Below are 15,143 nucleotides of genomic sequence, written 5' to 3' on the forward strand. Positions count from 1 at the left end.
GAGCAAACATCCAAACCATTTTCAGATGCTGAACCTATTGAAAAATGCTGAAGGCTGCAGAAGTCTTGTTCCCTAAAAAGCAGTCTGTCAAGGATTATGATTGCAGATACAACATCTCTGAGGAGACTTGGGTGCCATATTAAGGAATCCAGTCATTTATTGTATTTTTGGTCACTATTGATGAAAGCACAGATACAGATATTGCACAATGGTGCATATTTCTTAGAGGTGCTGAAGAGACCGTCATAGCAGAGTTTCTTGAGTTGATGGACCCAACAACAGCTGATGACATAGTCAGCTCTCTAGTTACAGTGCTGGACTATGTTGGAGTGAACTGGTCACGTGATGTCAGTCTGGTCACTGATGGCGCCCATTAAAGGTCAGGAAGAAGGCAGGTGTTGCCACAAAATTCAGGCAGAAACCAGTAAAAGATTCTTAGAAATTTCATTGTGTTTTGCACACTTGAATGACAGTAAATATGTTTCTGCACAGGATCTGAATCCTGATATTAATGGCTGGCTGAAGTTTGAGGAGAGAACGTAGGTTAACTCACAAATTTTTGTTATGTTCACAAATGTTTGTAAGTTTAATTTAGTTTAATTATTCATTGATTTGCACATTTACATTTTAGGCAGGTGTTTCATTTTTTCCATAGCCCCTCTTGAGTTTATTATAGGGATTGATTCAGTGTCAAATGTAAAATATTCAGTCTGAATAAAATTAAATAAACCAATTTTTTTAAGTGAAATGCATTTTATTTTACATCCATTGGCCTCTATGAATGAATGTGTAATAATAAGTGATTAGGCTACCATGTTGGCTGAGGCATTTTTTCCAACTGAGTAAAAAAACAACAAAAAAAAAACGGTTTTTTGCTTTTATCTTACTGGTCCGGCCCACTTGGGAGCAGACGCCTTGAAAGCAGCCCCCGAACCAAAATGAGTTTGACACCCCTGCTTTGAACCATCTCTTTGCAAAGCCATGGGCTATGTAAATTTGAAGAGACCACCCTACAAACCACTAACTCTACTAGTTTGTAGTTACCAACTACAAAAACTTTACTTGTCTTCTACCTGATCATTGCAAAAGCAAAGGAGGATGTTCAACTTTAGTATTCAAACTTTGGTATTGGAACAAAAATATTTTACAATATTCCCTCCAAAAAACAAAACAACACCAACAAATAGAGTGGACCCCGAACTATGACGTCATGAACATGCGCCGCGCAGCTGAGTATCAACAGTAGCAGCATTTGAAGCTAGCGGAGAGCTTGTTTGAGAAGTTGGAATAGAAAGGCTTTCGGTAAGTGTGGAGTTTAATAAGTAGCTGGTTAAAACATTCCCAGAACATAATGATAATGTTCTCAGAGGCTTTTCAAATTGTTCCTACGACTTCATGTGCATTCACAGCCTTGTTTCTTACTAGCAATGCGTTCCTTTATTGAGCATACATTAAACATTGGTTTACTTGTTTTGTTTTGGTTGAGTCATATAGGACACAATGTTGTTGTTTTAACTAAGTATCTATTAACCTTTGTAATTTTACCAAATGTAAAGAAATAAATGAATAAATAAATAAAAGCACCTGCTGTTATCATAGTAGCTCCGATAGTCCGAAGGATTATTATGGTGCTAATATTGTTGATAAAGTGAAACAATTCCTTAAACAATAAAGGAAATGTTTGTGGAGTTTTATACTTCACAAATGTATAATAATTTTTGTACAAACGTGCCACGTCCTGCCGGTTTTTATATTGTTTAAAAATGATGAAATGTAAACAAATGCCTCCTTATGACTTCCGGGGGGGCATTCCAGAAACAAGGTTATGCTAATTACCACGGTAAGTTTGAGGCTAAGGAAGTGGATAACCTCAGCTTTCTGTTCCAAAAATGGGGGTATGTTTCAGGGAATGTCAAGTTGCCATAGCAACTCATGCTCTGAACATAACCTGGTCTGGAGCAGGTTTAGGGAGCAACGGATTGTGGGATACCATTCCCTTTGCCTGTCTGGACGGATTTGGGTTTCAGTGTGGGTTTTTGACCAAATGTGTTTAGTTGTTTAGCTGTTTTACTGTGTTTTGTCCAGTTATTTGTCCTGTTATGCTTAATTCTCTCTGCACCATGAGTGAGAGGGAGAGAGTGGATGATGATTTTATTTAGCAGCACTCCTATGACTTAGTGGTGTAATTTTAAAGTTGGAGAAATGGTAAATGATTCCCTATTGTGTACCCATTTAGATTCTTTAATTTTATTGTTATAAAAATATTTCTGCAGACTCAAACTAAGACAAATGAGAGTTCAAGAAGTACAATAAATTAAGTCAAAAAAACATTTAATTAAATTGGAGAATTTTGACATTTAGTTAGATAAATATGTAATAGCATGTCATTAAAATCTCAGACTCCGTCTCACTGAAGTATAGCGCTCTTTTTTTCTCCACGCGTTTCCATGGTAACTCTGGAAATCCATTGAGAATGCCTTTATGTACTTGTCGTGCACGCGCATCAACCCAGGGTTACCAAGTTGAGCGTAATTACGCTAACTCATATCCGGTCTTTTGGTACCGACATACCCAGAGTAAGCAAGTTCAGGCGGATTTCAGCCAGAGTTCAGGGTTAAGGTCAGGGGAGTTTAAACGTGCCTTCTGGAATACCCCCCTGGTAAGCTGAAAGTTTATTCATAACATTCCAAATGTTTGGAAGCTCATGTGTTTGATTTACGATTTATTAATGTTTTATTTATTGATGGGTGGACCTCTGCGGCCCGATGAAGCCATCGGTGTCCTTGCATCTGTCCACTTCAGTCCTTTCTTCCTCCATTAAAGACAAGATCTCTACGTTTGTGTGATGCTTCCGTCTGAGGAAGAGCACTTTTTTGACATTTTCAACGTTCTAACGCTAATATAAATATAAATAGACTATTTTCATTCCTTTTTATTGTTTTATGTTGAAACGGGACGTTTCATTTAGGAAGGGGCGTATGCAACGCTGTTTACTTCTGCATTGGTAATTGGATGACAGGTTCATGGCGTAAGGTGACAAATGAACTTCAGGTTGTGTGAATGAAAAGGAGAATATAGTAGTGGTCCCTTCCACTGACAATAATCTGATTTTGAGTCGCCAAAAGGTTCCGAATCTCTTTTTTTTTTTAAACGTATCTGGAAATAAAGCTTCACAAAAAACTCCACATATTTAATCTTCAAGCAAACATCTGATAAACGGATAACTTTGGTGTTTTTTCCTCATTAATCTTTGACTTTTTTCTCATAATTTACGACTTTTTATATCTCAAATTTCAAATTAACTTAAATTTTTTTGTAAACTGGCCCTAAAACTCCTTCGTAGCCGAGTGATTTTTCACCCAAGCAAAACTATTCACATGAATTTGACTATGTTGTGTGTCGAATGTGTGACTTCTCCAGGGAAAGTCTCACATGTCCCAGGAATGGGAGGACCAAAAACCAAGTTTCTAGTATAATTTTATTATTTTTTAGGAATTTATTTGTTCTCAAATCCCTAATTTTTCAGTAATTTTTGAGCATGTTTTTAGGAACTTTCTATGTTTTTCTTTTTCATTTTGTTTCACATCTCACAGTTGAAAATAAAAGAAACCACTTTTCTGTTTCACATTTATCATGTGTTGTCATCTTTTGATCTATTTTTTACGACTAGTACTTTTTGTTGGGTATATTGTATCTGGTAAAAATTACCCGGCAAGGTTTTTTTTGTTTTTTTGTTATTGTGCCGGGTAAAGAAAAAGCGTTCAAAATAAATAGTTAACCAGACCCAATCGGTTTGTTTTTAACCAGGTTCGTCAAAAGTGGATGAGGAGCTGGTTTTTGCTGCTTTCTAAGCGCTGCTGCTGCCACCAGGATGGGCCAGCAGATCTCAGGTCAGGCGGTGATGAGCCATCTGCCTGAGAGGCTGGTGAAACATGCTGGACTGGTCCGGGACAGTGGCTACGTAACCTACGAGGAGTTTCTGGCCAGAGTGGCTGAGCTTAATGAAGTGTAAGTTACACTCCCAATATGTTGACGGACTATCACGCTATTTTAAATTAGACACACAAATGGAATTGTTTTTCACTGCTTTTTAAGTCTTTTTTTTTTTTTTTTTGTAGAACAAAGACATTTTTATTTCTGCATTTAAGGGATCACCATTGTGACAAAGACATTTATGTTTTATTGCTCCATGTCTTTAAAAGCAAAACGTATTTTAAACCAATTGACTGAATCTTTAAAAAAATGAATCTTTGCATCACTGCACACCATTAAGTTTACAGTGAGAGAGTAAACACGTGTCTTGTGCTAAATTTAAGCGGTATTACTTGTTTATTGTTTTATTCATTACACCTGGCTTAATATGAGACAACAGAAAGGTTTTTCTCAATTGTTTCTTGCCTAGCAGTAAATTAAAAGAAAGGTTTTCTGAAAGTTGGGGGGGGGGGGGGGGGTTGTTTTGTAATAAACAAATCGATGTTGAGCCGAAACCAAACCATGACCCAATAAACAAGATTTGAACCGAATGAAGAGCAAAGTCTATTGTTGTATTCCTGTTTTTGATAGACAGACAGACAGATAGATATTGGTGCATTCATGTTCATTGTGTCTGTATTATTAACTGACTTCTTGGTTCTTCTGTTATCTGACACGATTGGTTTTTTTTTCACATACCTGCTATGTTTCAACGGACGTCTTCCGTCTTCGTCGTCATCAGATGATAGTGATGTGACATATATAAAAACAGATAATTGTGACTGAGGCGGAGTCACCTGTCAACCATTGACAGGTGACTCCGCCCCTTGATGTCCGTTTTCTTCTGTAGGATGTTGCTCCAGAGAAGAAATACATTAAAAATGCTTTAATCAATTGGCAATATCCTTAATGAGCCATAAAAAAGGGACAAAAACAGCGGAGCAGAGGAAATACAAGCAAACAGAGAAGAAGAGACAGAAAACAATGGAATGGTCACATTGCCATACCTCAGAACATATCCAAAGGGCCATGAAAAAACATCACATCGGCACCCCACTTAAACCATATAAAACTCTCAGGCAACTCCTGGTAGATCCAAAAGATAAGATTGAACAAAACAAGACATTCAAAATACCATGTCACACCTGCAACAGAACATACCTTGGGGAAACAGGACGCACCTTCATCACAAGAAAAACAGAGCGTCAAAAAGAATGTGAAAAGACTAACAAGAGCAGGACGACAACAGGCATCTCAAGAAAACATGAAATCAGACATAACGGACCACTACAAACAAGAAAACCACATCATGGACTGGGAGAAGGCCAAAGTCCTCCGCACTGAAGACAACAGACACCGCAGATGGATCATGGAGGCAGTGGAGGTACAAAAGCGAGCCCACACTTCCATGAACCGGGATGAGGGGGCCTTCCTGCTTTCTCACACCTGGAGCAACATCCTACAGAAGAAAACGGACATCAAGGGGCGGAGTCACCTGTCAATGGTTGACAGGTGACTCCGCACATCAAAACCATCTGATGACGACAAAGACAGAAGACGTCCGTTGAAACATACCAGGTATGTGAAAAAACCAACCGTGTCTGAAAATAGAAGAACCAAGAAGTCAGTAGATAGATATTCCTTAATGTCACTGTCACATGTTTAATAAGATTTAAAAAATCGATATAAACTTGTAGGTTATGTGCATATTGTAAGTAGATTAAAAAATGAATTCTACTGATAAACAAAAACTTAGGGGGGATAAAAGCCATTTAACAAAAAGGAGGTATGAAAGATATTGATGTTAAAAGCAAAACAAAAATAGCTGCATAAGTGGCTAAGATTTAGTGTTGTGTTTGCACAATAACAGGCAGCTTTTACTGTGTTACAGCTTTAATTGGAAATATTTCTCACATTAATGTCAATATAAACTTGGAATGATAATGAAAAAGAAGGGGGGGGGGGTATTATAGTACTTTTCATAGAGCATAAATCAAAACTTTATCTACAAAGCACTTTTCAAAAATATGTAACACAGAGTTCCGTACTTAATAAAAACATTTAAGTAACAAATAAATATCTTCCCAAATTTCCTTGGAGAAGGTTAAACAGGTAAGTCCTGATAAATCCAAGTATTGAAATTGTTGATGTAAGTTTTTGTGAGGAAAGTTTGCCGTTTCTTCTTTGGCTGAGTTGAAAAGGCCCTCTCTCCTCTCAGAACAGCCAAGCTAGCAGCTGGACAGCAGAAGCACCTGCTGTTTGAAGTGCAGCCAGGATCTGACGCCTCGGCTCTGTGGAAGGTGGCTGTCAGGATCGTCTGCACCAAGGTGAGACCCCAGAAGCTGCTGCAGGTGCCAAGCAGAGCATCTGCATCAAGTTTGAGTTCATACGAAAAGTTGGAACTTTACTGGAAGAGACTCTGCTAAAGGACTTCATATGAAATCAGAATCTATCATTTTCCATATCATGAATGTCTGTTTATGCTGAAGGTAGTTTTAGATTATAAGAAGTAATACATTTTTCAGGAAATTTCCATCTACAGTCATGTAAAAAAAAAACGAGGACACCCCATTAGCTGCGTTTACATGGGCAAAAGTAATCGGAAAGAATGCCTGATCGAAGAAATCTGCGTCATGTAAACGCGGCGTTCCGAATAGGACGCCCCGATCAGACTCATTCGGATCAAAATCGAGATAGGTGGGTTATGCAGATTGTTGATCCGATCGTGTTGCATGTAAACAGTTCATTCCGATCGTGTGTCTCTACTGCTCTGGTTTAACGTCATGCATAGACGGTGTTCTCTCTAGAGCACATGTGTCAAACTCAAGGCCCGGGGGCCAAATGTGGCCCGCCATGTCAATTTATGTGGCCCGCAAGAGCATAAAAGTTTTTAATTTCTTAAAATAAAAAATAAAAGTTGGTGTGTATTAATTCATATCTAGGGGGAATTGGACTTGAAATATCGGATTGGGAAACTAGACATTAGGACTTAAACATTGTCCATATAAACTAACCTGACAGAATCAAATTTAACAGGATTTATGCTAGAGTAACAAGCAAACATATGTTTTCTATGCAACTGTAATTGTCAATTTAAAAGGTTATAATAAATAAATAATGAGTTTTAACATTAAGGAGTAGTTATGTTTATTTTTCATTACATTTAGTTACATGTGTAAGTTATATCTGGCCCTTTGAGGACAACTACTATGCTGATGTGGCCCTCGGAGGAAATTAGTTTGACACCCCTGACCTAGAGAAAGCTTTGGAGCTCAAACAGGACCGACCGGCTGCTCTGCAGACGCCCGGTGAGAAGCGCCGCTCCGCTCTCGCCCCGCTGGCTCTTTGCCTCTCCGCTCTCTTACGTCCCTCACGGGGGGGGGGTGCCAGAGAAGAGCGCTTCAGACTATGTGGCTCATTATTTGATCTACTTTTAGACGGCAACATCTAAATTCCTAAAGCTGGTTTCTCATTACCAGCTGGTTAGACTAGTTTGGCTGGAAAACAAGCTGGACGCTAGACTTGAAGAACCCCAGCACACATGGGGGGGATTGGGAATGCTTTCCTCTGCTTCTATTGTTTCTGTATAGTCATATTTGGATGAACAAAATCTTCACATTTTGCCCCTTAAAACCAGAGTGGTGTTTAGCGCTCCCTTGTCAGGGCTCTAGATAACATTTTTTCACTGTTTGGACCAGAGCGCCTAACTTTCTTTTCCCTAGGCGCATCAGCATGAAAGTTTGGTGCCCCCACCTTTTCGACCACACAGGGTTTAACCCAGCACTCTCACACGGTCGCTTTGCCTTTTAAAAGGCTGGATATCCAGAATCACTTTGTTTGGGTCAGCAGTAACATTTTTCGTTTAAGGCGCTTCATACCGAATTGAAGTTGAAATAATGTTTTCCCAAATGTTTACTTTTTATTTTATTTATTAAAATTGGGTTTTAGTTTATGGATTTTTGTTTTAATGTCTATATTGTTGCTTTTTTATTTTTTGGTTCTGCTTTCTTAATTGTGATCATGTATTTTTGCGTTGAGGATTTATTTATTTATTTTTTTTTTTTTGTGATTTGCACTTTAGGGTCACCGTAGTGTTCCAGCTGCCACTAGCATACAATGCATGTGCACAGGGTGCGTGCACTTGGACTCAAACTTGACTACTAAGAAGTCGATTTTCATAAACTAAAACCTTTTCGTGTGAGCGAGTGTTACACCGAACACACACAGGACTGTCCGGGCCGATCAGGTCTAAACAGGATCAGACCGGACTCGGGCGTGCACACGTGTGGTCTGTGCAGCTTCTTGGTTAATCAGCGCTCAGCTAGCGGCATATTACTAACTTACCAGGAAGTAAAGAACTGGACAAACCACCTAAAGAAAACTTGCTACTGAAATCATCAACGCACGCTCTTCACTACTAAACCCATAGGAAATTTATCAAAACAATATTATTGAGACTTTGTGTGCAGGTTTTCTTTTCGTTTTTCCCCACAGTTTTTAGGAACACAACATAATACCGTACTTTCCGGATTATATACTTTTGTCACACGCTTTCAACCCTGCGACTTATTCAATGATGCGGCACGTTTATGCATTTTTTTAATGCATTTTTTCTAACGACCACTAGGGGGCGCTCAAGCAGACCGGGTAAGAGTGAAACAGGGGGAATACGGTAAACGTGTCGCGGAAGATGCAAGCTTAATGTAAATTCCTGCTTTGTGAATGAATAGCACGGACAGACCCTCATCATGGATATGCAAGAAGAAATGCATATGATGCAACTTTCAAGTTAAAAGCAGTGTGAAAAAAATCCACCATCACCAACGGGTTTGGAAAAGCCGGTCAGCTGCGTGACGGAGAGGACAGTGCAAGCTCAGGAGGGAATTTACCTCAGGATGAGAGTGACACTGACAGCAACAACGAAGGAGAGACTGAGAGAGAGTGTGGCGAAGAAAATCTGACACTTTTCCAATCCGACACTGAGGAGGAAGACTTCCATGGTTTCAGTGCACAGGAGGCTCTCAGTGACTTTCACGTTTGTTTTTGAAACCAGCCCTGTTAGTGCTGTGTTACGGTGTTTCACTGTTGTGAAAGAAAACTTCCGGCACACGCGGTGCACACAGCTTGCCTCTGCGCGGCACGCGCCTCTGAGCAGCTCACTCCTGATTGGCGAGAGTGGTCTCCACAGAAACACTGACTCAGACTGAATCTGTAAACCAGGGGTGGGCAAACTGCGGCATGCGGGCTGGATTCGGCCCGTCTCTGTGTTTGGTCCATCCCACTGAACAATATGTGCAATATTGTGCAATATGTGACCCATGTTTTTTTTTTTTTTTTTATCTGGCCACACGATCAAGACGTGACATTTTCTTCTTTCCTTCTGCAGTCTGTGCTCCAACCTGAAACCCTCTAAAAATGTCTGTCAAACAGAACAGAAGACAGTCTTCCCTTTCTACGTCGCAGTTCATCTTTCCCGGTTTAGCTCATTCTTTTAGAGCGATCATGCTGCATTTTTAAACAGTGACCCTTGTTCTGTGTCCTCATTGGCTGGAGACCTTGTCAATCAATCTCCTCAGTCCGTGCCGTGTCTCCTGTACAGAAACGCGGAGCTCTTCAGATCTACGGAAATCTGTGATCGATCAGATCTTTGTTTTCATTCTAAGATCCTGGACCTCATTTCTATGAAGGTTTAAGTATTTAAACTAGAGAAAAGTGTGAAAATCTTCATGTCTGTCTGAGAAAAGTGTATTTATGCAGTGAGGAGTTTAACTGCCATAAACGTCTGTAATCATTCTCCGTGGATTTCACCGATCACGGGTTGTTTTTTGAACTCCTGCAATAAACGATGAACTCTGTACTGGTGAAAAGGTAACGCAGATATATGTGTAGCTGCAGCAGAAGACATTGAAATTTGCTGTTTCCTGGATGAGAAACAGATGTGCAGGACACAGCTGCTCAGTTTTAGCAAAATGCGAGACGTGTGAGGAGCTGCAGACCGTCAAAGTCTTTATTAGGATTATGACGGGAGAGGATCGAATATTTGTTCTTTTTGTGTGTTTTTTGAATCAGTATATTTTCCTAAATTTTTGTCTTTGAAAATCAGAGAAAGTGTTATCTGGTCATTGTTTTATTTCATAAATAATGTTATTTATTTTATTAAAAAGATCATGAATGAATGAAACTTTATTCATTCAGCACTTTACAACTCATTGAAGGTTCCAAAGGGCTTCACAATAAAAAAGAGATCCAAAATGGGAACAAAAGTTTTAAACTAAAAACTCTAGAATATTCTGTTTTAGGATATAATTTTCAATCCAAATGTTTTCATCTACATTCCATGTTATATCATTCTCACTCCACGCATCTGCTCCTGGTCTGGCCATTCTATTGTATTTTAGAACCCAATGTGGCCAATGTGTAAAATAATTGCCCTTCCCTGCTGTCAACAATCAGACTGCCACAGACACACAGTTAGGCACCCCGACTGAGTTACCTTTAACCTTAAGTGCAAGCAAATCTAAATGCCTATAACGTGGGACAGAAAGGTAAATTCCCTACAAAAATCTCCTTATCTTTCCAGATCAACAAGGATGACGGTGTGGTGGAAGCCTCTCGGATCATGAACCTGTACCAGTTCACGCAGCTGTACCGTGACATCACCAACCAGGCCGCCGAGGTGCTTTCTGCAGAAGGAGCCACATCAGCCCAGCTGCCCTCCACAGACTCCTGCCAGGCCAGCATGTGGATGGGGAGGTCAGTGCGCTGCGAGTAGTCCTGGATTTCCATTTGAATAATTTTTCACCCATCTTTGCATTTCCATACATATTTATGACAGTGAGAGATTACTCCTCTGGCAAATCCTCCAAGAGCAAGCTATCAGCACTGATTCAACATAAATCCTCTTATTCTGAGAGGGGTAATCCACGGTTTGGATGGTTTCCTCTATAGAAAATAATTAGAAGTTGAACCCCTCCCTTTTCTGTGTGCGTTTGCATGCAGAGTGAAGGAGCTGACAGACCAGGAGGAGTGCTGCATCTGCATGGACGGCAAAGCCGACCTCATCCTGCCCTGCGCACACAGCTTTTGTCAGAAATGCATCGACAAATGGTAAGCCGCCGTTCTCCTGAAATCCAAGTCACTTTTGCACAATCCAGCACGCTCCTCTGATTCCACAGGAGTGGGCGGAGCCAAAACTGCCCAATATGCCGTCTGCAAGTGACCGCTGCCAACGACTCGTGGGTGATGTCCGATTTCCCCACGGAGCAGGACGTGGCCCGATACATCCTCAACCTGGCTGACGAGGCAGGTCACCCGCACAGACCTTAAAGCACTCATCTCTGACGCTCTTATGGTTCTGAGGGAAATCTCACATGCTGAAACGCAGAAAGTCACACTGTCACTGTGAGAACAAGCTCATCATGAGAAACATCACCCGCTCTTCTCACAGGCTCTCACTAACCGCACCCAGAGGTTTAAACTCCCAGAATGCTTTGTGTAATCCAAGTACTGTTGATGCTTTGTTTGCTTTTGGGCGTCTGAGTAATTTTTTATCTGTAAAAATATACTTTCATTGATTCTAAATATTTATATATAAGTATAGAAATGGAAATCATTTATTTCACATAAAGACCAAAATAATATTTCCTTTAGTACTGTGATATTTTACGGACAAAAAAAATCCATGTTTGGAGTTTTGTTTTGTCTTTAGCACTTCAAGGACGTCGTCTTTGTGGGAGTTTTGTTTTGTCTTTAGCACTTCAAGGACGTCGTCTTTGTGGAAATGCATGTTGCCTTTCATGAATGTGAAGAGGGAAAAGCAGGAGGTCAGTATTTTGTATTCAGAGATTTCTTCACAATGACTCATATTCCAAAATGTAATTGTAAAGGTTGACATTTTGAAAATAAGCCAATTAACATTTAAGTTTAGCCGTTTTATAAAAAGAGGTGGGAATGTCCAGCCTTTCCACACACATACCAGAGACACCCCCCCCCCCCCCCTCCAACACTTTTTGGCTTTTTGTCAAATCTGATTGAAAGTTCAGGACTACATTGATGCTCTTGCATTCACTGCAGCGGCTAAACAGCAAAAAGAAAGTCATCCTGGTTCACATTTCTGAAGGATAGCGTAACTTTGGTTCTGTCTCGTAGCAGTTCTGGTCTGTTTTTGCAATTCTTCTAAAAACGTCGCCCCCGCCACCATACTCAAAAACGCTGAAAATTGCACTCAGCTTGTACCTGGTGGAGATGAATTTTGGCCACAGTAAATGACACACAAAATAATAAAATAAATAAAAGATGACATGACAGCGAGAGGAACCAGCAAAACAATAAATGGGGCCAAAATCTGTTATGGGGCTCAAAATAAAATATTTTAAAATGGTAAATAGCGTATACTTAGATAGCGCTTTTCTACCTACAAGACACAAAGCGCTTTTACGGTCACAGACGCATTCACCCAGTCACACACACATTCACACACTGGTGGCAGCTCCGCTGCTGAACACAGGCGCCTGCCTACAACCAGAGGCAAGGTGGGGTTCAGTGTCTTGCCCAAGGACACATCGACTCATGGGCGTGAAGGTGGGAATCGAACCTGCATGTCTTATGATCATGGGTCGACCGCCCTACCGCTGCACCACGGCCAAGTAAAGTAGACAAAACATATCCAAAGGAAGTTTTAGAATGATTGTGGGATGGCGGAAGGACCTACACCTTGGTGGCAAAGTGTGAAAGTTTTCACATTGTCCCACCATGTAGGGTGTAGCAGCCGCTCTGCCAGTGAGGGCAAATAAAAAGAGTGTAATGGTGGGGGTGGGGGGCGGCGCTTGTGGCTTTAATTTAATCTTATGATTCCCAGAAAGCAAACAAGCGTCTTTTCAAAGCAGAACCTCTAAACTGATGTTCTCATCCACGGCGCCATATTTGTTCCTACTTTCATCCAGGATCTATAGATAAGCTATGAACGAGTTTCTTTGCTGATTAGAAATAGGATTATACTATATAACTGCATTCATACATCTGTGGGTTTGATGACCGGGGTGTTGTAATGTCAAAAAGCCTGTTTTATTATTTGTCGTTGCTGTTTTTAAGTCTCAATAATCAATATAGTTTGTTCAACTGCTGTAAAAAAATAACGATAGTTTGCACTTCTAAAAATCATTTTCTATTGTGCCTCTGTCTACGATGAGCTAGTTTATTCCCTCACACATGTAGAGAAATAAGGAAGTTAATTTCATTGGATTCACTGAGGAGTTGATATAAGTAATTTGGTTGAAACTTTATTTTAATCTTTTGTTTCTGTTTATCTTTATAAATTTCTGGTTTTTGCCGTCAATTTATATTCTAATTTCTTTCGTGAAAAGAGCTGCATATGTAACGAGATGTATAGAAATATATTTTAACGTTGATGTTCTTTTGACAGGAAGCTGTAATGCAGTAATAATATATTGAGAGTTTAGATAACATATATTCTGTCAAAAAATGGTTTATTTATCCCAGCAGATTATTTAAAAAGAACCCAAATGTTTTTCATTTTTAATTGAAAGTGCTCGAGTATTCCATTGTTTAGTTTGTTTTGAATGGGGATTGGGGGTGAGCAGCATTTCTAATAGAGAAGTGACTGTGGTTCGGTTTTAGAACTGCACAGTCCGTTTGCAAAGCGTTTAGGGTGAAGCTCAAAGCAGAAACCTTCCCAAGAATGTGATCCGACCTTCACCCGCTGAATGATATGCAATGTGATGCTGCAGCCTCAAGGTGGCAGCATAACCAACTGATTCTTCCTCCATGGGCTTAGGATTTACTTTAATGCTGGAAACGATAAACTGTAATGAATTTGAAGCTTTTCTCAGTTGAATTTGCTAAAAAGTTCTGTATTTTTGCACTTTATAAATTTTGGGGTCTGATGAACGGAGAAGTTTACACAACTCTGCTTCCTTTCTTTGCATTATTCTAATTTTTAACGTTTTGGCCTGTTTCTGTGGTGCACCACATTCAGGCTGTGTGTCAGCAGGAGATCTTATGCAATAAAATAAAATAACCTGGGTGTCTGTGCATTTTGTCTTATTTTACTCTGTTTTTTTAGATCATTTTTTGAATTGAAGCTGGATTTTAATGCTCATTTTTACATATTTTACAAAGTAAAGACACGTGTTTGGCCATGTATTATATATATATTATACTAAATTCATGGTAACATATTAGAGCCAGAGATGCCATAGTACAAAGACTCAAGTCAGCAAATAATGCCAAAAAAACTGCTGATCTAATAGAAAAGGTTCTTCTGTCGAACATGTCGTAGCATGAAAATACGGTGAAGTCTAACTATAAAAGTTCTGTGGAATGTCCCATTAAACAAAGATCCAGCGTTCACACCCACAGGACTTTCCTCACAGTGGAATGTGGGCAGCAATTCTACCACCCTATTTCTGCATGTTGTAATATCACCAAGGGTTGTGTGTGCTGGGATTTCTTAAAGCACTTTAAGAATCCAAATTAGTTTCTTCAGGTTTTTCAGAATTGTTAAATGATGTAAAAAAAATCCAGAAAATCTAGCAGCTTCACATCAACCTTTCTAGAAATAAAATCGGTCTTCACAGTGTGTGGAGAAAAACTAGAGCGGTCATGTCATTCATTTTTCTAAGTGATTAGTAATTAATCACAATCATTTATTTTAATCTAACCTAATAATTTCACTGAAAAAGCCTCATTAATGGTATTTTCATTTACATTTGTGACGTTGTGGCATGGAAATGGGTTTTTTGATTTAACATGACAGAATTCCACCAAGGGGTATTGTTTTCAACCTTAAACAATTAGGACAAAAAAATCAGACTTGAGGTCCAGAGAGTTTTCTAAGGAATCAAAAAAATATTGACTTATAGATTCCTTTAACCTGTTTGATAAATTTAAATCCTTTTGAAGACTGAGATGAAGAAGAGAAAGACAAAAGAGAATCTGAGACACCAGGAGGAATTGAACAATTTATATTGGACAAAAACAAGCAAGAAGAGGTGAACTTTTCCTCTGAAATAAAGCTTTGTGGAACTAATGACGCTTAGCATAAACACCACTTTCCCCCTTGTCAGGGCCTTTTCTTTACACAATAGATAGTAGTTAAAGGTAACAAATTAGATTAATACAATAAAAAAAATCATACATTTGTCTGTAATTAA

At 39.4% G+C, this 15,143-nt stretch overlaps 1 protein-coding gene across 1 annotated transcript; it reads left to right on the plus strand.

Annotated features, from left to right (window-relative positions):
* The first annotated feature begins 1,193 nt into the window (after window positions 1-1,193).
* Window positions 1,194-14,014, plus strand: rnf141 (ring finger protein 141). The gene is made up of 6 exons (XM_004069385.4): window positions 1,194-1,302; window positions 3,808-4,008; window positions 6,191-6,299; window positions 10,553-10,725; window positions 10,972-11,079; window positions 11,148-14,014. Exons 2-6 carry the CDS (start codon window positions 3,872-3,874, stop codon window positions 11,296-11,298), a joined length of 678 nt encoding a protein of 225 aa, XP_004069433.1. The 5' UTR covers window positions 1,194-1,302; window positions 3,808-3,871; the 3' UTR covers window positions 11,299-14,014.
* Window positions 14,015-15,143: the final 1,129 nt, after the last annotated feature.

This window comes from Oryzias latipes, chromosome 6, assembly GCF_002234675.1.
Source record: "Oryzias latipes chromosome 6, ASM223467v1".
In the NCBI taxonomy this organism is placed as follows: domain Eukaryota; kingdom Metazoa; phylum Chordata; class Actinopteri; order Beloniformes; family Adrianichthyidae; genus Oryzias; species Oryzias latipes.